General features: G+C 38.8%; 1 protein-coding gene across 13 annotated transcripts in view; it reads left to right on the top strand.

Moving 5' to 3' along the window:
- Lmbr1 (limb development membrane protein 1) overlaps window positions 1-23,088 on the top strand; it is a 115,960-nt gene that overhangs the window by 67,615 nt on the left and 25,257 nt on the right. For 12 of the 13 annotated variants that reach the window (XM_040738662.1, XM_040738650.1, XM_040738651.1 and 9 more), the window contains 3 exons: window positions 14,365-14,445; window positions 21,759-21,835; window positions 22,340-22,417. In XM_040738662.1, the coding sequence (XP_040594596.1) occupies window positions 14,365-14,445; window positions 21,759-21,835; window positions 22,340-22,417 (236 nt within the window). The remainder of the gene's footprint in view (window positions 1-14,364; window positions 14,446-21,758; window positions 21,836-22,339; window positions 22,418-23,088) is intronic. The other variant, XM_040738652.1, reaches the window with a different exon arrangement.

The following is a 23,088-nucleotide window of genomic DNA, read 5'->3' as shown; positions in this document are numbered from 1 at the left end:
GTGGTTTATCGGTTAATGCCTACAGAGGGAAAAAAGCAAGAAGAAAAGAACATTTAATAATTTGCTGTTTTAAACTATATATATATATATACATATATATACATACATATATATACACACACACACACACACATACAAACAAACACCTGTGCATGCAGTACCCATGGATGATAGAAGGAGCTCTTGGAACTAGAGTTACAGATGGTATGAACGGTCACTTGGGTGCTGAGAATCAAACCTGGGTCCTCTGGAAGAGCAGGCAGTGCTCTTAATCACTGAGCCATTTCTCCAGCCCCAATGATTTGCTGCTTTTAGGAAAGAGTAGAAGTAGGCCCTTAGAAAGGTTAGTCATCCTCATGGATTTCATTAAATATGATATAATGTTAAACATATTTTGTTGTAGCAGTTATTTTATATTTTAAATTACAAGGTTAATGTATGTCTCACCCTTACTCTGGGAAGAATTACAGAACAGCAAGAGTATCAGACTCTAAAAATGCACTCATGATGCTGCTTTGTGGAACTGATGGTGGCATTTTACTAATGGTTCATTAGTGTGTGGGCTGTGGGGTGTTATTACAGACAGCTTTGGGATACGTGTTCTCTCCAGGGCACTCACTATAAGAGTGCTCTTATAGTGCTCTCCTGGAGAGACTCTCCACTTGGTTGGGGGGAAGAAGGACTTTGCTATAAGACTAACACTTGTTTTACCTTGATGGTAGCATGGTGTGTTATGGCAAGCACTCTGTAGTGGCATGGAGTTCCCGTGTCCCTTTAAATGTATGAGTGTAGCTGAAACATGGGATGCCTGTCCGTGGCTTCTCTAGTGTTTTCTGACACTTGACAGTGCTGTTGTATGAACTGTTGAGTGGTTTTGTTCTTTATCATAAGCCGTGTTAATGAAGTAGAAAAGCCCTGCTTGTTTACAGTATCATTGCCCTGAGGAAGCTATTCTGTCCTGAGGTATATTATTCCCTTTGTCTTCCCGGTTTTGGCTCAGATGTGCAGATGAATTAAGATTGTCTCAAGATGGTAGACTAGCTGATTGATGGAGAATAAATAAAGAATAAAAATGAATAAGGCTTTAGTACCCACGCACATAGAGAGTAAGAGGGATACACAGAATTCTACATATGTGTTTAAGGCAGCCACTGTCTGATGCCCCCTCTTAATGAGCAGGAGTAGAGGTTCAGCTTCTGCATTCCCTGTGATCCTGACAGAATTCCATTCTATTCTGCATGCAGTTTCCTTAATGCTGCCTAGAGACTCAAGGCAAAGAGTGTACTTAGCCCTCACTCTCTGTGACAGATGAAAGTATCTGGACTTCTACCCTGCATCACTGTCTTATTTCTGATTGAGTTTCCTCTTTCCCTAGCCCCTGTAACTTTTGTGTGTGCTGCTTTTATCTGAAGGTTAATCTACTTGTGACTCCTGCGTTCTCACCCCTGCTCTTTCTGCTCTCCCATCACCCTGTGTGGTGACTGTCTTCCTACAGTTTGCCTTCTCTCTGGGGGTGGGGCACATTGTGCGGTTCTGTTGTGTCCTCCCTACATGTTATCCTTTCCCCTGGTGAACCTGTGGGGGCCATTTAAAAAACATTTATTATTATTATTATTATTATTTGGTTTTTCCAGACAGGGTTTCTCTGTGGCTTTGGAGGCCATCCTGGAACTAGCTCTTGTAGACCAGGCTGGTCTTGAACTCACAGAGATCCTGCCTCTGCAATCCCAATCAAAATTGCTATCTCATTTTTCACAGAAATAGAAATAACTATCTTAAAATTCATATGCAAAATACCTGGAATAGCCAAAACAATCCTAAGAAAAAAAGGACAATGTTGGGAGATCACCATTCCAGATTTTTTGCTTGTTTGTTTTTATGAGGCAGGGTTTCTCTGTGTAACAGCCCTGGCTGTCCTGGAACTCTCTTTGTAGATGAGACTGACCTCAAACTCACAGGGAACCAACTGCCTCTGCCTCCCAAGTGTTGGGATTAAAGGCGTGCGCCACCACTCCTCACACCATTCCAGATCTTAAGATCAATTACAGAGCCTTATTAGTACAAACAATATGGTACTGACACAGAAATAGACATAACACCTATGGAGCAAAATCTGAGGCCTAAAAGTGAGTACACATAACTGTAGCTATTTAGTATTTGACAAAGATGTCAAATAGATAAGCTGGAGAAAAGGAAGCAGCTTCAATAAATGGTGCTGAGAAAACTGGATGTCTACCTGAAAGAAGACCTGTGTCTGTCACCTTGCACAAAAGCTAACTCCAGATGGAGTGAAGAACTAAAGGTGAACCAGAAACACTGAAACTGCTGGAAGAAAACATAGGCAGTGCATTACATGATATAGGTGTAGGAAAGGACTTCCTGAATAGGATTCCATTTGCTGAATAATTAAGGCTAATGATTGACAAATGTGACCTCATAAAACTAAAAAGCTGCTGCACACTTAAAGAAACAGTCAACCAGGTGAAGAGGAAGCCTATAGAGCAGGAGAGAAACTTTGTCAACTATACATCTGACAAAGGATTACTATCCAGAATACATATTAAAAAAAACCCTCAAAAGCCAGAGATTAAAAATGAACTACCTGTACAAAAAAGTGGGCCTGGGACATGAACAGAGTTCTCAAAGGAAGAAAAAAATGGATTTAGAAATACTCAGAAAAGTATTCATAGTCCCTAGCAATCAGGGAAATGCAAATTAAAACAACTGAGATTTTTTTCTTACCCCAGTCAGAATTACAAAGATCAACAAAACAATTGACAACAAATGCTGGATGCAACGTGGTAGAAAGGGAACCCTCAGTCACTGTTGGTAAGATTGCAAATCTGTGCAGTCAGTATGGAAAACATTTTAGAGAATTCTCAAAAAGCTAAAAATATATGTACTGTATGTCTTAGTTAGTGTTTCTATTGCTGTGAAGAATCACCATGACCATGTAAACTCTTATGAAGGAAAACATTTAATTGAGGTCGTGGCTTACAGTTTTAGAGGTTTAGTCCATTATCATCATGGTGGAGACCATGGCAACTGGGAGTATGTTGGTATGCAGGCAGACATGGTGCTGGAGAATTTTCTATCTTGATCCACAGGCAATAGGAAGTGGTCTGAGACACTGGGTATGGCTTGAGCATATATGAAACCTCAAAGCCTGCCTTTTCAGTGACACACTTCCTTCAGTAAGACCATACCTACCCCAACAAAGCCACACCTCTGAATAGTGCCACTCCCTATGAGCTTATGGGGGCCAGTTACATTCCAATTACTACACTGTATGACCCAGATCTTCTACTCCTTGACATCTGCCCAAAGGACTTGACACCTCCTCCACAGACACTTGCTTTGCCGTGCTCATTGTTGCCTTACTCATGATAGCTGGGTGACTTTTATTTTCTCAGGTGTTCCTCACTACCTCAGCTGCTGACCTTGTTTCCCATTCCTTGAGGAACTAGAAGCAAACATGACATTTTACCTGCTGCTTTCTTCCTCCAAACTTGTCAGTGCCCATCCCCTCACTGTGCAGCCTCTTCTCTTGGCTGTCATGGCTGTGTTCTGGCTCAGGTGCACTTTGCTCAGATGCCAGCACCTGTCTTTATTCACTGACCCAGGGACTTAGTTGCTACCATTCTGCCGTTTCTCCAAGTTTGCTCATTTCCATCTGTATGGAGACACCAATACATTTTTTAAAAGATTGTTTTTACATTATCTTTACAAAAGTTCTGTAGGAGGACAGGACCAGCCCAGAAAAGCCCAGTGAGGACAGAGATCATGCGTTCCAGGATCTGTTATACCAACCCTTCCCCAGTCCTGTGTCTGGCCCCCTGATGGAACACTATGCATGGTGCCTGGTCTAGGAGACAGACTACATCCCTTTGAGTTCTGCATCTGCCTCTGTCTGCCCTGTGATGCTAACTAGAAACTATAGGTCCTCCATGATAACTGACATAGTGTGAGACCCAGCTTGCAGACTAGATGCTGATGTTTCAGAGGGGCTACCAGAGGCCGGAAAAGGAGGAGTGGGAAAAAGAAGAGATGATACTCAAAGGCACAAAGTCTTAGAGGAGTTAAGTATTAAGAGTTATTGTACTATGTAAAGACCACAGTTGATAATGAAGACAAGTGCTGGCAAAGATTCAGGGACAGAGGAATACATATTCTCTACTGGGGGAATGCAAATTGTTGCAGATAAATCAGTGTGAACATTCCTCAAAAAGATGGAAGTAGATCTGTCACATGATCCAGCTATACCTCCCTTGAACACGTATCCAGAAGACTCTATATATTACTATAGAATACTTATTAGTGTTCACTGATGTTCTGTTCACAATAGCCAGGAAATAGAAACTGCCTATATGTCCATCAACTGATAAATGGCTAATGAAAATATGATACCTTTACACAATGGAATGCTGTTTAGTTGCTAAGAAAAATGAATTATGACATTCACAGATAAATAGGTGGAGCTGAAAACAGTCATTCTGAGTGAGGTAACACAGGTTCAGAAAGACAAACATCACATTTTCTCTCATTTATGAATGTTAAAGATCAAAGCTAACATGCACAAATAAGAGAAAACGTGATACATATATATCTGTATATTAAAAAGTCAAATGGAGCTATCCTGTATTGGGCAACAATTCTCCTACAATTCTCCTACTAAATACCACAGGCTAACAAAAAAACCCAGTGTCAGGTTGGGTTATCTCTTTGGAGTTGTTGGCTGGTGAAGCCCCATAGAGCCCTAAACATTACAGTCTGTTGCCAGTGCTTTTGGTTACCCTCTGAACATGAATGTAAGGTCCAATTGCTGAAGATACTATAGACGTCCAGGGATCAAGCTGGTTCAGGCCTGGAAATTTCCTCCCTACTAGCTAGCTTTCATAGTGCAGGAAGGTGCTATGCAAGCTACTGAAAAGAAAAGAAACCATTGATCTTACCCAGCTGTGAACCTTGGGAGCTACATTATAACAACTGGTCTGACAAGACATGCAATTGTGATACAGAAGTGACTTTCCTTCTCTGTCCTAGGTCTTGATTTCAAAAGCTCTTCTTGCAGGACTTGCCATATTTTTCATGAGCACAGCAAGCATCAAGTCATACATCCTCAAGTCCACCTCCACTGCACACTGCTTCCTTTATTTCTCCACAGTCCTTTAACTCTCTGACATTCTTGCCTCTCCACATTGAACAGAGCCTCTCAGAGCAGAGAACTTTGTAAGTGTTCGCCACTGTTGTGCAAGGTTCTGGCTGGGTGTGTAGAATATATGTATCTCATGGGTGTTGCTTGAATCATTGGGTAGATAACAAAACAAAACAAGACCAAAACACAAGGCAGAGCATTAAGACGGCAGGTTGGGGAAGTGAAATTCAGTGAGAGAACAGAAAACATAATTCCAGGGGACAGGTTTAGGAAGGGAGACACACTGGGCCACAGTAAACGGCTGAGTTTGGGTAGGTGGAAATGAGGCGCTTTCCCTGATGTTGTGCCTACAAAATCTGAGCAGTCAGAAGTGTTTGCTTCCAGGACTCCTGCAGAGGAGCCTGACAGAGAGTCCATTACAGTAATTGGGTAGAAAATCTTTTATAATTTTTTCCCAGTGTTAAGAGGATACATATATCATTAACATACTTAAATGTTTAAGTAATGCAGCAGCATTAATTGAAATAATTAGCTTTTGTGTGTGTATAGCCCATGGGTGTACTGGGTAACTTTAGAAGTTCCATAATGAATAGAAATTATTTTTGTTGTTTGAGTTCAAAACCTTCACAGTTCTTTTAAGGTGATTTATTTTAAAATATTATGGTCTTTGAACTATAATTCAGTTATGTCAGGTACTATTTTCATCTTCATGATAAAAATTTGTATATATTTTTTTGGTAGCAATTTCTTGCTTGCTTGATTCTGTTTTTTTTTTCAGTACTGGAGATTGAGCACTGTGCCTTCCTTATGCATGCTAGGCAAGCACTCTACCTCTGAGCTGTCTCCAGTCTCTTGATTCTAATCTTTTTTGAAAAAGCCTTTCTCATCGAAACTTACATTAACTCTTTATTCTTAGAGCACAGAAGAGGTAGAAGCTTTTTCTAGGTTTTAATACCTCCGTACACTGAAAAATAAAGGGACTGAAAATAACAAGACATACCTGTGCAGCCTCTTCCTGGACCTTGGTAACCTCTCAGCTAGTCTCTGTGTCATTGTCAGTATTTGATTCTTGCTATTTAGAAGCTTGAGTTTCAGGGTTTTGCGAAGATAGTGACTTGGAATATATCTATAGCTGCTTTTTCATAGAGCCTTCTGTCAGGTTTTTCCCTGTGGTGTGGTATATGTGTCATAGTCTATGGGATCTATAAGAGACGTTGTATTATAAAATTCACATTTTAAACAATGGAATGTGAATTCAACATGTGTCAGCTCCCTTTCAATTGCAGTCTATGTGAATAGTAATGTTACTAACAGTAGCATCAAATATGAAGGGTAGGGGGTGGTTCTTAACATCTTGTTTAGTTCAAGATCTACAGTGTTTGTATCTGAAATAGAAAAGAATCAAACCATTATTTTGACTGTACCTAGCATTCTATAATATTCCTAAAGCTGGTTGTTTTAATATTTTTGCCCTTGCTTGTAGTTACTAATAGTGAAAGTATATTTTCATGCCCACAGTTGTACTAGGTATCAGAAGTCTTATAACACCAGGTTCATAGTAATAGTCTGGTGCCCCCAAGCCAATAGAAACTATACTGTTAATAAGTATGAACACTGCAAATAGAGTGGGCATAGAAACGGAGCTTGTATGTGTGTGTCTGTGATTCACAGCCAGCCTCAGTGTTAGTACACAAAAACAGATCCACTGGATACTTGGACATGAGGCTTCAGCTTCCAGATGCTTCATTCATTGGGTTTGTGGAACATGGTGTGGTGTCTCTTGGGACAGTCCTTGTGCTCTGTGAACCATTAGGAGCCTTGGGCTTGAATGATCGCTTCTCTCCCAAGTTACTTGAAATAATATCAGAACTTGAAAAATCTCCCATTCTTGGAGATGGAATTGGTGGTCAAATTTAAAGTTGTAAGCAATTAAAATTTTATAGTTACTTGGATCAGAATTTCTAATTTACCCCTTTTTGTTTGTTTGTTAAATTAAAAAATGAATATAATCTGTTTATGCTGGATATTGCTGTTTACAAAAAATACTAACAGGAGGCTGAATTATTTAAGGTACAATTTTTTGTGGAAATAATTTTATTTCATCAAGCTATTTGAATTATGTATATGCCTAAGTTGAAATGTGTATTTCTTTAAAAGTACACTGTATATTTTAAATTAAATAATATCTGCTCTTGAACATCTGAAGCTAACTTATATATTGAGACCCTTTATATATTGGAAAAAGTATAAGGGCAGTTCAGTTACTGAAGAAATGAGGGAGTTTGGGAAATTCTGTTATCTTGGGAGCAAAATATTTTCTGTACCACACCAGTTCTTCAGCTTAAGAATAAAGCTGGGAAGAATGCCTTCAGCTATTAGTTTTCCTGAATCCAAAGACATGGGTGGGGCAGGATCAAAAATACTCATTTGATCAAAGTTATTGGCTCTGAAGGTATTCTTACCTGTGTAAGGAAGATGAAAGGTGTTGTTTTTATTGCATGCTAGTAACAGTGTAATTTTGAACTAATTGGTGTTGAACTGCCAATCACCTGGGGGGAATGCAAATAGATACTCTTACAATTTCCTTTGAGGTAGTGAAATCTTATGTCGGGGCTGGAAGAAAAACAGAATAATACCGTGAAATTGACCTTAAATGAGCTGCTTTGTGGTTTTCTTGGAGAATCCCTTTTTATTTTTCAGGACTTGTCTAAACAGGTTTTTGTCTGCAATTTGACTTATTGACTAGACAATGCTGACACTGAACATTTTAGGTTTGTTTTGAAATAAAAGAATGATAATACAGTTTTTAGGATATTTTCATTTTTGATGCAGCTTAAATTTATATAATAGTTGAGTGTTTGTTTACAGTATGTCATAAGTCCTCATACTAGCCATTGTTGCCTTTGGTCATTTATAATGAAGGGTTCTATCCCACAAAGCTTACTTTTTGCTTGGTTGTTAATTACCATGTAATGAAGGAAGGGAATGCCCTGGAAAACTGTTACTTCGGGTGACTTATCTGAGGACAGTAGGAATATGGTTTTGATTTATGTGAAAGATAGTACTTACCAATTACCTCTTGTGTTTCTGGAGTTGGGCTACCTGAAATAATAACACATTTCAGAAATGTGACTTCAGGGGGTTGGAGAGAGATGACTCATTGATTGCTTTGCCAAAGGACCTGGTTTAATTCCCAGCAGCCACACACAACAGCTTACAACCACCCTAACTCCAGCTACGGGGAGTCTGGGATCCTCAGAGGGTACTGCACACACGCGGCACACAGACATACATGAAGGAAAGCAACCACACACACACAGAATAAAATTTAAAAAAAATGTCACTTCAGCTATTTTTCTTTGAAGAAGCATGTATTCAATGTTATAGACATTTATATTGAGCTCTGTAGACATATCACAAGGTAGACTACTAGTCTCTTCACTTAATTTCATATTGACACCAGGAACAATGTCCTGGTAGCCATTCTCTTTAAAAGTTCAGAATATTCATCAATTATTCTCCAAGCCTCAAACTGATTACTGGAAGTAAAATGTCACTGTTAGCTATTTTGCACTTTGATTTAAAGATATTCACAGTCTTATAGTGCTGTGCTGTCCTCTGCAAGTCCTCTTACCTTTGGAGATGCCCACTAACTTTGTAACCTAATTGCTTCTTTTTTGCTTTGGTTGCTAGAATCTCAAAACGAAATTTGTAGTACAGATGTAATAGCTTTGGGTCACAATGCCTCAGTATCGCTGTGCTATATTTAGCCCTACTCTTGTAAAAATGTAAGTTGGAGAAAGTAGATGCAAACTCCCATTCCTAACCAAGAAACCATCTCCAATTGATTAATCACTTGCATAGAAAAATTGGTTGTCTTCAATGGAGTCTCATTGGGTATATTAATCACACTTAAGGCTAGACCTCAGGCTCAGCAGTAGATGGCCATCAAACAAAACAAAACAAAACGAACTCAATGGTATTTTTGTAGACTTTTGTTTCCTTACTCATTTGCTTGTATATTATGGTTTATGATTTTTTAATGGTTTTTGGTTGTGTGTGTATGTGTTTTTTCTTTCTTAAAAAAATTCTTCCTGGCAGCGGTGCTCATTCCATTAGTCCCATCACTCTGGAGGCAGAGGCAAGTGGATTTCTGAGTTTAAGGTCAGCCTGGTCTATAGAGTGAGTTCCAGGACAGCCATAACTGTTTCACAGAGAAACCCTGGCTTGAAAAAACAACAAAATATTCTGATTTGTTTTTTTTTTTGTTTGCCTGTTTGTTTTCTAAAGAGAGAGAAAAAGAAGGGAAAGGAAGGTGTAGGATGTGAAGAGGACCTTGGAGGAGTTGGGGCAGTAGGAATTGTTACCAGAATATATTACATGAAAAATTACTTTTAGTAGAAGTATATATTTAAGATAGATAGTTCAGCTAGGTGGTGGTTGTGGCGCACGCCTTAAAACCCAGCACTCATGAGGTAGAAGCAGGTGGATCTCTGTGAGTTCCAGGCCAGCCTGGTCTATAGAGCGAGTTCCAGGCCAGCCTCCAAAAGCTACACAGAGAAACCCTGTCTCAGAAAAAAGAATAATAGATAGTTCAGCATCAGTTTACCAACTGTAACTTGCTATAGGGCACTAAATAACATACACAGTTGTAAAGGGTTTTACACACACATTCCCCAAGATGTTGCTTATTTATTAGAGCAAAAAAAAAAAAAACCTATTCATTTCACATCTCTGCATTGAGAACTGAACTTATGCCAGACACTATTCTAACTTCTACACTGAAAGAAAAATGTAGCATTAGTCTTGAAATAATATTTCAGCAAAATGAGGATTTGGAGGAAAGGGTGAGAAGCCATAAGGAAATGATTAGCTAATGTGGTGGTGAGAGTTTTACCTTGACACAGTACTCTATACATAAAAGCAGGCTGTAGGCTAAGGTTGTTTATACTGATATTATAATTATAGGAGAACTACCAATGAGAAGGTAAGCACTGAAGTACCCAATGGACCTCAGGAAAGAATCAACAAAGGTCCTTGTAGCTGGGGAAAGAAGGAAAAGAAAAAGGCAAGGTAGAATAGTCTACACATTTGCCCTGCCCAGAGGGAAAATCCCTACTCATCACACATCAGTCTAGCTTGTGGGAGGCACAGTTTAGTCTCTTGATGTCACTGTTGAGCTGCTGGAAAACCACACGGAGGTTTGCTCTTCTCATACATTCTAATCTAAACCTTGGGTTTGTGATTTAGTGGAAAGCATCCTGATGGGTCCATGCAATTCCACATGTGAGAGCAATGAGGTCCAGAGAATCATAAACTTTAGAGGATAGAAAATTCCAAGGAGAAAAACCACAATAAAAATTTAGAATTTAGCAGACAGGAAAATGTTGGAATTAACTAGTTTAACAGAACAAAAGAAGTCCACTCCTAAGTTTTCTATGCTTGATTTATTCCTTAGAATCTCCCCAAATCACAAAGTGGCACCACCAGGTAAGGTAGTATGCACTAAGAAAGAGGGGGCTCATTGAATAACTGTCATGAAGTGGCTTAATCTCCACATCCTTTGCTTCCATCCAAGGTGCCAGGCACATGCCTCTTGTCCATCTTAGCAGAAGGGTGGGGGTGCTTACAGACAAAAACACATAGGCTCCGTCCTTCTCCACTTGAACAACTGAACTTTATTTGACAAGGTCAGGAGGGTTCTTCTCAGGAACTCAGGAGGAAACCTCTGCAGCTCTAGCAATAGGGAATCACTGGACTTTCATATGTGAAACTTGTCTAAAGTTCAAACCAGCATTTACTCCTCATAGCTTCATTCTTAAAACCTAGCAACCAAGACTGGTGGCTGGGGAAAGCCTCCCATGTGAACACAAGCAGGCATGCGCATGTGGGTATGGGGTGTACGGGAAGAGTGACTTAAGAAGAAACACTCCTCGTACCCTCAGATGGACAAGGAGGCCACTTTCATGAGAAATCCAAGGTCTATTGTCTGGGACATCAAATTCACAAAAGGTGTCTTGAAACTTAGAAATAAGAACATAATCCAGAATGAGAAAAATGAGGTAAGAATTTTAGAAACCCCTTTAGTAGAGACAGCCTCTAGCTAACAAGACATTCCTTACTGACAGGGCTAAGAGAGAAAATATGAAAAATGTCAGGATCAAGAAATTGCTGTCATCTGATGTATGAATTTTGGGATTGAAAATGCTCACCATGTTTCCAACACTGCACAGACAGGTATTCACAACAAGAATACTGGGAACAAAGATCCTGTACAGTTTACAGTGTCACTGACAAGCAGACCTTTCTGGGGTAAGACTGAGAACGGCTACAGACTTCTCAAAAGCAGTGCTGAATCTATAGCCTCATGACTAAAGGCTCCAGCCTGGTGGTGCTAGTTTGCAAGATGCTGCAAGCATTAGAGCAGTTCTCATCTTCCTAATGCCGAGACCCTTTAATACAGTTCCTCATGTTGTGTGACCCCCAACCATAAAATGATTTTTGTTGCTATTTAGTGCAATTTTGCTACTGCTATGAATTATACTGTAAATGTCTGTGCTATCTGATGGTCTTAGGCAACCCATGTAAAAAGGGTCATGACCCACAGGTTGAGAAACACTGCATTAGAAGGTAGTTCTTATCTTCGGGAATCTGGAGGCATGTCCTTGGCAGGGTATTTTGCCTGGGATTCCTTCCTCTCTTTCTGCTTCCTGGCCACCATGAGGCATGAAGAATCATCAAAACACTTCTTGGTGAGGTGGTGTTAGGAAGAAGCAGGTGTTGAAACGAGTCCAGGCAAATGCTTGACACTGAGCTTGGTGCACTCTTCATTCTGATAAGGACAAACCTTTTAAAACTCACTGGAAACTAAGACTGTGGAAAGCTGATGTCTTGAGTTGTTCTGAAAGCAGGTAGTGCACTTCGCTGAGTGTAATAGGATGGGCTGACTGTGGAAGGACAGAGTGAACTAGAGTGGGCTGCTCAGCACATGATCTTGCTCCGGTCCTGCTGGCCCTTTCTGCGAGGAAGCAAAGCTCTGCAGTTTTCCTTCCCCTCACATTTCCAGCCGAGGAAGGAAGCACTCCTGAACGTTCACTCTGGAGTCTAGATGGTTAGGTTGACTGCTCCTTGCTGTGCTGGGTTCTTCAAGGCTCCAGGGACAGACCTGACTGAAGGCAACTCTGACATTCTTATACCTCTTATATTTTACTTATGCTTGTCATTCTGGCCTGTTTTCTTATTTCTAAGTTTCAATGAAGCAAAGACAGACACAGAAAGAAATTGTATTGGTTGGACTGGGCTTTCTAATGGGGAAACCAAGGCAAGTGCAACTCAGCATGTTTATCATATTGAGTTGAATAGGGAGGCAGGGTTATTGCATAGAGCTGAACTAGGAGGCAGGGTTAGTTAATCTGAGTAGTAACAGTCTCTGTAGGGTAGCAATCTTCAGGCCATAAATAGTCCTGGGGGAAAAAGCTATGGTGGACATTTTCTGCACTCACAAACAACATTTGCACTTGGACCTGGAAGGAAGGCTTTGCCATTAATTTTCCCATGGGTCTGAGGTTTTGTGGTTTTTTTTTCTTCAAGACAGGATTTCTCTGTATAACAGCTCTGGCTGTCCTGGAACTCAGTTTGTAGACCAGGCTTGCCTTGAACTCACAGAGATCTGCCTACCTCTGCCTCCCAATTACTGAGATTAAAGGCGTGCACCATCACCTACTGGCTACCAATTAATTCTTAACTAATAGACATTAAACTTCAAATAAGATTTAGCTAGAGAGTGATTACAGTGAAACACACACACACACACACACACACACACACACAAATACAAATGCCAGGCAAGTAAAACCTGAAAAGGAAGGAAAACTTTAAAGTTCTCAAAACAGAATTTAGGTTGCAGGACATTTAAGAAAATGATCATTATGAAATGGTAAGATTTTTTTTATAAGAAACATGTAACCATCTTAGAGATATAATAAGGGAGACCCTCAGCAACCAAATGCACATTCATAATGAAAATAATTGTTTAACAGTGGAGGAAACCTAACCTGACAAGTTGGTATCTGGGGATTTAAATTTATATGTTTCAGGATTTAAGAGGTCAAGCAGAAAGAACAGGAAGATACTGTACACAGACCACTGGAGAGACAGGTAGAGACATGAGAAACATGAGATGTGACCTGATGCATCTAAGAAAATGTGCATTTAAGTAGCCCAGCACTTTGGCAAAAGTTCAACAGTTGGCCACATACAGTGCTAGTGATGATACAGGCATTTTGAAAATAGGAATTTTCAAAAGCTATTGGTAGAAGTTGAAACTGTTACAATAACTTGAATTATTATAATACATAAGAACATTTGTAAACTGTAAACTTTAAAACGCATTTAAAACTGCAAATGGCCCACCATTCTGAAGTTTGGAAATCTGTCTCACAGAAATAATAGAAGCAAATGAACTGGCTATGTTAATGTTCACCAGAATATTGACAAATAAAATAATGCTGAGTGAAGTTGCAGCACATCCAGATTGTGGTGTGCATACTCAGCTGTTGGGAAATGTTTATTGACAGGCAACAGCAAACCGTCAACTAATGTTTCTGGTTTGACAGTTGTCTAAGAATTTGGATGAGTGAGAAAACCCATATGTAAGACGGAAGTTAAATATGAATGTGAAGAAAGCCATGGAAGCACCAGCCACACTGGCGATATTTGCCATCTCAGGGGAGTGAGCTAGAGTGGGAGGTCTTGATTCCTCGTTCTTGCTACAGTAAATAAGCACATAAAAAAGATTAATATAGTAGATCAAGCAAGGAAAGACATTTTTTCTAAGAAACCTGATTTCAGCCATCAAGAACTTGGATGCTCTTCAGTGGTTTTCAACCTTCCGAATGACGTGACCCTTTAATATTGGTCCTCATGTTGTGGTGACCCCCAACCAAAAAATTATTTCCAATGCTACTTCATAACTGTAATTTTGATACTGCTATGAATCAGAAGAAGTATCTGTGTTTTCTGATGGTCAGAGGACCCCTGTGAAAGGGTCGTTTGACCTCCAGAGGAGTCTCAACTCATGGATTGAGAACCGCTGCTCTAAACGGTGAGCGTTCGTGTGACTCACACCAGCATCTGTTCTTCCCAGCATCAGTGGGTCCCAAGTGTTAATGCTTCCACGGCTACATTTACAAATACTTCTGCTTTCCTAGGGCTGTCTCCATCAGTGGGATACAACATAATGGAACTGGAGCAAGAACTTGAGAATGTAAAGACCCTTAAGACAAAATTAGGTATTGTACTTTGTTTGGATTTATTTGTTGGTCTTGGTTAGTTATTAAAAGACTGTAAATAATCTTAAGATATTTGAAAATTTATGAAAGTTTAGTCTGTGTTAAAAACTTTCTGTGTTCAGAGTCATTGACTAGTCTTTCTTATGGGAGGGGGTAAGTATATATTCTCTGAAATTGTTTTTTTAAGGCTTTTTTATTTTTATATGTATGAATGTTTTGCCTGCGTATATATCTGTGTATCTCCTAGAACTGGAGTTACCAGTAGTTGTTAATCACCTTGTTGGTGATAAACCACTGAGCCATCTCTCCAGCCCCTCAAGTTACTTTTCAAATATGTTAATATTCAAAGATGTTGGGTTTTTGTTTCTTCACTTGAGTTGATTTTTCCTGTGTGTGGCTGCACATATGCCAGAGTGGGTGTGGAGGTTGTAGAACAACTTGCAGAAATAGGTTCCTTCTTTCCAGCATGTGGGCTTTGGGGGTTGAACCTGACTTGTCAGGCTGGTGGCAGGTACCCTTAGTTACTGAGTCATCTTGTTAGCCACACTTGCTTTATTTTTGAGAAATAATATGTAAAAACATTCCTGTCAATGTGATTTTTTAAAAAATGTACTTTTAAGGTGTCATTTTAATGTGGTTTTCTTGTTCTTTGGTTCATCAGCTTTCTTGGATGTGGCAATTCATGCTTTTCATATAACTTAGAGAAATTTTAGTTGTTAGTTTCTTTAGATATTTTTCTGTTCTCCTCTAGGTTACCCTTTCCAGGGACTTCAGTTATTTGCAGATTGACTGTAGCTCAAGGCTGACTTTCTCTGTATTTGGTTTTGGATAGTTTCTGTTGCTGTTTCACTCATCTCAACATTTCTTCTGCAGGTCTGATTTGTCTTTTACCCCAACTGCTGTTTTTTGTTCTCAGACACTGGTTTTCAGTTTTGCTTGGGCCTGTTATCTTCATGCTGCTAATTGACATTGTTCAGTCTGCTTCCCTCAACTCTTTAGGAAAAAGAAGGAATATAGTTAGGAGAGCACTCTAAGTATGTGTGTGTGTGTGTGTGTGTGTGTGTGCATGTGTTCTCACATGTGTGCTCACCCCTGGGTGCACTTGCGTGCCAGCAGTTAATACTAGATTTCTTCCTTGGTACTTCTTTGATTTTTTTTGAGATTTTCAATTTATTTTTATTTTTTGTTTGTTATTGAATCTATAGCTCACTGATTTGGCTATTTTGCCTGGCCAGAAGTCCCAGAGAGCTTCCTGTCTCTGCCTCTCCAGCCCTGGTATTACAAGCATGTGCATTATACTAGGCTTTCTCATGTGGATTCTGGTGATCAAACTCTGGTTTTTGTGCATGCACAGCAGGGACTTTACCAACTGAGCAGTCTCTGTAACTCCTCTGAGAGCTGTGCTGGTTGTCTATGGTTTTGTCAAGCTAGAGCAGTGGTTCTCAACCTTCCTAATTCTGAGATTCTTTAATACAGTTCCTCATGTTGTAGTGACTCCAAACTATAAAATTATTTTTGTCTCTACTTCATAACTGTAATTTTGCTACTGTTATGAATCAGAATGTACATATCCGTGTTTTCTGATGGTCTTAGGTGACCCCAAATGGGTCAAGATCCACAAGTTGAGAACTGCTGAGCTAGAGTTAGAGTCATTTAAAAAGAGAGAACCTCAATTGAGAAAATGCTCTACTAAATTGGTCTGTGGGAATATTTTTGATTAATGACTGATGTGGGAGTGCCCATTGTGGATGGTATTACCCTTGGGTAGGTGGTCCTGAGTTGTGTAAGAAAGCAGGCTGAACATGTCATGAGGAGCAAGCTAGTTAGCAGCATCCCTCTGTGTCCTCTGCATCAGCTCCTGCCTCCACATTCCTGTCTTGAGTTCCTGTCCTGACTTCTCTTTAGATGATGTACTACAACTGTAAACTGAAATAAACCCCTCTCTCCCCAGGTTATTTTTGGTCATAGTGTTATATATCACAATAGAAACCCTAACTAATACAAAAGCATTTCTAATCTCTTAGCCTGTGAATTATGACGTACTTGTTAGCTCTTGATAAGCTTCAAATAATTGACTTTATTTCATATTATTGTTTTTATTTTGTGTTTCTTTGCATGCTTGGCAATTTTTGATGGGGAAATAGGCATTTTGGAATGTTGACATTTGTTTTGCATTCCTATGAGGAAGAAATCTCAGTTTGTAATGCAGATAACTAATTTAGTTTCCTGGCTCTGAAATCTCATTAAGCTGGACCAGAAAAGTACTGCTCTAGGGACCTGCTCCACTGTGGGGCATCTCTCCAGCAGAAACGGTCATTCGTGTTTTTGATTTTAGCTATTCTGGTTGGTATAAGATGGTATCTCAGAGTTGTTTTGATTTGCATTTCCCTGATGGCTATGGATATTGAGCACTTTTTTAAGTGTCTTTCAGCCATTTTAGATTCCTCTATTGAGAGTTTTCTATTTAGTTCTGTACTCCACTTTTTAATTGGATTATTTGGTGTTTTGGTGGCTAGCTTCTTGAGTTTTTTTGTGTGTTTTGGAGATCACCCCTCTGTCAGATGTGGGGTTGGTGAAGATCTTTTCCCATTCTGTGGGCTGCCATTTTGTCTTGTTGACTGTGTCCTTGCCTTACAGAGGCTTCTCAGTTTCAGAAAGTCCCATTATTAATTGTCAATCTCAGTGTCTGTGCACCTAGCGTTATATTCAGGAAGTAGTCTCCTATGCCAATTTGTTCAAAGGGCCCTCCCACTTTCTCTTCCAAGAGGTTCAGTGTGACTGGATTTATGTTGAGGTCTTTGATCTATTTGACTTAAATTTTGTGCATGACAATAGATATGAATCTATCTGCAATCTTCTATATGTCTGCATCCAGTTATGCTAGCACCATTTATTGAAGACACTTTCCTTTTTCCATTGTATAGTTTTAGCTTCTTTGTCAGAGATCAGGTGTTCATAGGTATGTGGGTTAATATCATGGTCTTCAATTAGATTCCATTGGTCTACCAGTCTGTTTTTGTGCCAATACCAAGCTGTTTTCATTACTATAGTTCTATAGTACAGTTTGAAGTCAGGGATGGTGATGCCTCCTGAAGTTCCTTTATTGTGCAGAGTTGTTTTGGCTATCTTGGGTCTTTTGTTTTTCCTTATAAAGTTGAGTATTTTTCCTTCAAGGTCTGTGGAGAATTGTGCTGGGATTTTGATAGCATTGGGTTGAATCTGTAGATTGCTTTTGGTAAGATTGCCATTTTTACTATGTTGATCCTACCTATCTAAGAGAATGGGAGATCTTTCCATTTTCTGGTATCTTCTTTAATTTCTTTCTTTAAGGACTCAAAGTTCTTGTTAGACAGGTCTTTCACTTGTTTGGTTAGAGTTACCACAAGGTATTTTATATTGTTTGTGGCTATTGTAAAGGGTGATGTTTCTCTGATTTCTTTCTTAGCTCCTTATTGTCTATATATAGTAGGACTACTGATTTTATTGAGTTTATCTTGTATCTTGCCACTTTGTTGAAGGAGTTCCCTGGTAGAAATCTTCAGGTCACTTATGTAAACTATCATATCATTGGCAAATAGTAACAGATTGACTTCTTCCTTTCCAATTTGTATCCCCTTGATCTCCTTTTGTTGTCTTATTGCTCTGGCTAGAACTTCAAGTACAGTATTGAAGAGGTGTGGAGAGGATAGATAGCCTTGTTTTGTTCCTGATTTTAGAGGAATCACGTTGAGTTTCTCTCCATTTAGTTTGATGCTGGCTGTTGGTTTGCTGTATATTGCCTTTATTATGTTTAGGTATGTTCCTGTTATCCATGATCTCTCCAAGACCTTTATCATGAATGGGTGTTAGATTTTTGTCAAAGGCTTTTTCAGCATCTAGTGAGATGATCATGTGGTTTTTCTTTTTCAGATTGTTTATATGGTGGATTACATTGATGGATTTTCATATGTTGAACCATCCCTGCATCCCTGGGATGAAGCCTACTTGATCATGGTCGATGATTTTTCAGATGTGTTCTTGGATTCAATTTGCCAGTATTTTATTCAGTATTTTTACATCAGTGTTCATGAGGGATATTGGTCTGTAGTTCTGTATCTTAGTTGTGTCTTTGTGTGGTTTGGCTACCAAGGTAATTGTGGCCTTGTAAGAAGAGTTTGGTATGATCCTTCTGTTTCTATTGTGTGGAACAATTTGAGGAGTATTGGTATTAGTTTTTCTTTGAATTTCTGGTAAAATTCTGCACTGAAACCATCTGGCTCTGGGCTTTTTTTGGTTATGAGACTTTTGATGACTATTTCTATTTCATTAGAGGCTATAGGTCTATTTCAATTGCTTATTTGTTGTTGATTTAATTTTGGTAAGTGATATCTATCCAGAAAATTATCCATTTCCTTTAAATTTTCCAAATATGTGGTGTACAGGTTTTCGAAGTATGACCTGATGATTCTCTGGATTTCTCCAGTGTCTGTTGCTATGCCCCACTTTTCATTTCTGGTTTTGTTAATTTGAATGTTCTCTGCCTTTCAGTTAGGTTGGATAAAGATTTGTCTATCTTGTTGATATTTTTCAAAAAAACAACTCTTTGTTTCATTGATTCTTGGTATTGTTTTCTTTGTTTCAACTTTATTGATTCTGCTCTCAATTTGATTATTTCCTGGTGTCTACTACTCCTGGGTGAGTTTGCTCCTTTTTTTTTTCTAGAGCTTTTAGGTGTTCTGTGAATTCTCTAGTGTGGCTATTCTCCAGTTTCTTCATGTGAGCACTTAGTGCTATGAACTTTCCTCTTAGCACTGCTTTCAGAGTGTCCCATAGGTTTGAATATGTTGTGCCTTCATTTTCATTGAATTCTAGGAAGTCTTTGATTGCTTTCTTTATTTCTTTCTTTACCTATGAGTGATGCAGTTGAGCATTGTTCAATTGCCCTGAGTTTGTAGGGTTTCTACAATTTGTGTTATGGTGAATTCTAATTTTAAGCCATGGTGGTCCAATAAGATACAGGGGGTTATTCCAATTTTTTTTGTATCTGTTGAGGTTTGCCTTATTGCCAAGTATGTGGTCAATTTTAGAGAAGGTTCCATGTGGCACTGAGAAGAAGGTATATTCTTTTGTGTTTGGATGTAATGTTCTATAGATGTCTGTTAATCCCAACTGGGTCATAACTTCTGTTAGTTCCTTTGTTTCTTTGTTAAGTTTATGTCTGGTAGTCCTGTCTAGTGTTGAGAGCAGAGTGTTGATGTCTCCCACTATAAATGTGTGGAGTTTAATGTGTGATTCGAGTTTTAGTAATGTTTCTTTAATGAATGTGGGTGCCTTTTATTTGGTGTATAGATGTTGAGAATTGAGACTTCATCTTTTCCTGTGATGAATATGAAATGACCTTCCTCATCTCTTTTGATTAATTTCGGTTTGAAGTCTCATTTGTTAGATATTAAGATAGCTATACCAGCTTGCTTCTTAGGGCCATTTACTTGGAAAATCTTTTCCCAACCCTTAACTCTGAGGTAACATCCATCTTTGAAGGTGAGGTGTGTTTCTTGTATGCAGCAGAAGGATGGATTCTGACTTTGTATCCATTCTGTTAGCCTGTGTCTTTTTATAGGTGAGTTAACACTGTTGATATTGAGGGATATTAATGACTGTTGATTGTTGATTCTTGTTTGTTTTGCATTTGTTTTTGGTGATGGTATTGTGTGTGAGTTTTTCCCCTATTTCTGGATTCTGGTAAAGTGTGATTATCTATTGCCTATGTTCTTGTGAGTGTAGTTAACCTCCTTGGGTTAGTTTTTTCCTTCAAGAACTTTCTGTAGTGCTGGATTTGTGGATATATCTATAGTGATTGAGAGTTTTGCTGTGTATAGTAGTCTGGGCTGGCATCCGTGGTCTTTTAATGTTTGTAGAATTTCTATCTAGGACCTTCTGGCTTTTAGAATTCACATGGAGAAGACTGTTGTAATTCTGATATATCTGCCTTTATATGTTACTTGGCCTTTTTCCTTTGCTGCTCTTAATATTCTTTCTTTATTCTGTATGTTTGGTGTTTTCATTATTAATGTGGTGAGGGGACATTTTTTTTTTGGTCCAGTCTATTTGGTGTTTTTTAAGTCTTGTGCTTTCATAGGCATGTCCTTCTTCAGGATGGGGGTTGGGAAAGTTTTCTTCTATGATTTTGTTGAATATTTTTCTGCGCCTTTGAGATGGACTTCTTCGCCTTCTTGTATCCCTATTATTCTTAGGTTTGGTCTTTGTCGCTGTGTCCAATATTTCCTGGATATTTTGTGTTAAGGATTTGTTGGATTTAAGATTTTCTTTGGTTGATGAATCTATTTCTTCTAGTTTATCTTCAGCGCCTGAAATTTTCTCTTACATCCCTTGTATTCTGTTGGTTATGCTTGCATCTGTAGTTTCTGATCATTTACCACATCTTTTCTATTTCTAGCAATTCCTCAGTTTGTGTTTCCTTTATTGTCTCTATTTTCAATTTTCAGGTCTTGAACTGTTTGAATTGTTTTGTTCATCTGTTTTTTTTTCTTGGCTTTCCTTACTTTCTTTAAGAGATTTGTTGATTTCATGCATTTTTTCGTTTGTTTTTTCTTCCATTTATTTAAGGAATTTTTCTCATATCCTCTTTGAGGGCCTCTATCATTTTCATGAAGCTCTCTGAGCTGCTGAGCCACTCCAGCTCTTTGCCATTCATTGTCCCTTGGCTTTCACTTGGTTTCTTAGACTCTTGGGCCCATGCCAACTCTATATTGAAAATGCCTTGCTGGGGATGGATGTCCACAGGGAGGGCTCACCTCCACTACACTACTCTTTCTTTCCTTATCTTGTTGCTCTAATACATCTAGAGATGGTTTTCAAGTTCAGTCCCTCTTCCCTAGTGTTGATAGCCTGGGACAGGTGTGGTATAAAGTAGTTTGTTTCAGCCAGAAGGGAAGTTCCCTTATAGTCTTTGGAAAACAGATGCTCAGCCTTGGACCCGAGACTAGAGGGAATTATTGTCCACACTCCTTTATTCACTCAAATATCTGTCTTTATCATTATATACATGTGTATCACATATACATATTCTTCATCTTAAAAGTGAGATACTTATTAGCTGTATTTCCTTAAAAGCAAAATTGTCTTTACCAAGCTGAAATTTTATTGAACTTTTAATGTAGTAAGCTGATTTTCAAATGGATTTTCATAGTTTGTAGAGGAAAATAAAAAACTATCTTAAAATTTATGTTTTTTAAAGGTGTGATGAAATTATGAACCGGGAGAGAATTTTTGAAAATGGCTGAAAATTTTTATTTTCTTTATATTTTTAATAGAGAGGCGAAAAAAGGCTTCAGCGTGGGAGAGAAATTTGGTGTATCCTGCTGTTATGGTTCTTCTTCTTATTGAAACAGTAAGAAGTTACTTGCTGGCTTAAATAAAGTGTATTGTCTTTTGTTTAGTGTTTCCCTTAGTGAAGCTGTTCCCAGTAAACTGGGTTTGTATCAACAGAATCAAAATCTGTCTGTATATCAATTTGTAAGAATTCAGCAGTGCAAAAGTGGAAATGACAATTAGATAAATCCTTAAGGCTGTACTTCCCCCTGCAGCAGGGACTACAGGTTCGCTTGAGAATTAAGAAAGCAGAAAGCATGGCTGCTGCTCCAAAAGGGATGGGCTCCTGTCCAAGATTAACTGTGGTAAAACTCACCCTGGTAGAGTCTGCGGAGCTGCGGGCTTCTCACTGAGAAGTCTACATAGTAAATCCACCCTTGAAACTAGAATTTCAGAATGTTTAGAGTTTGACTGGGAGTTCTTGTATACACTGTGCTGTCCCCCATTCTGAAAGACACATGTGATGGGTATTGTCAAAAGTAGCATTTGAAACTGAGACCTGACAGCTCCCTCTCTGTTGCAGTCCATTTCGGTCCTCTTGGTGGCGTGCAATATTCTTTGCCTGCTAGTTGATGAGACTGCAATGCCAAAGGGAACAAGGGTAAAGTTAAATGTATTCAAAAGTCTTTCTACATGTGTGTCTGAATATTTTGTTTAAGTTCCTGGAAACACCTTTCTGGATGTAAATATTCTAAGCCCTATGAATTTCTCCAAATAAAGAGATTTCACAAACATGTTCATAAACACACATATGCATGCACACACACACACACTTTTGGTTTCTAGGGCATTTTTTTCAAGTATCAGGATTACTTATAGACTTCAGTGTCAGACTTGATGTTGATTTTTACTGACATTTTTATTTGTAATTCTTTAAAGAAATGCATGCTCTAAAATAGTGATGTATAAAGAGCAGATCAACTAGATTTAACAAATTTGTTATCTAATGGGAAAAGTGGAGGGAATTGTATGTCAGAAGTATCACAAAATTTATGAAATTGCTTAATGTGTGTGGTTATTAGAGGAGAGTCCAGATGTGTTTTCTTTCATAAGTAAACTTTTATCTGGTTTAAAGATTGATGATTCCAGTAGTCATGGTGTCACATGCATATAATCCTAGCATGCAATCCAGAGACTGAACGTTGTGAGTTTGAGTTCAAGGCTAGCCTGGGCTACACATGAAGACCCTGTCTCAAAAATAGTCCCAAATAAAAAAGTTGATCATTTTGTTAGATTCTGGCATATATTTGACTGTCTTTTCATTTAGGAAGA

Source organism: Mesocricetus auratus, unplaced genomic scaffold (assembly GCF_017639785.1).
Source record: "Mesocricetus auratus isolate SY011 unplaced genomic scaffold, BCM_Maur_2.0 Super-Scaffold_100676, whole genome shotgun sequence".
In the NCBI taxonomy this organism is placed as follows: domain Eukaryota; kingdom Metazoa; phylum Chordata; class Mammalia; order Rodentia; family Cricetidae; genus Mesocricetus; species Mesocricetus auratus.
This window is presented reverse-complemented; position numbering and strand designations above follow the sequence as displayed.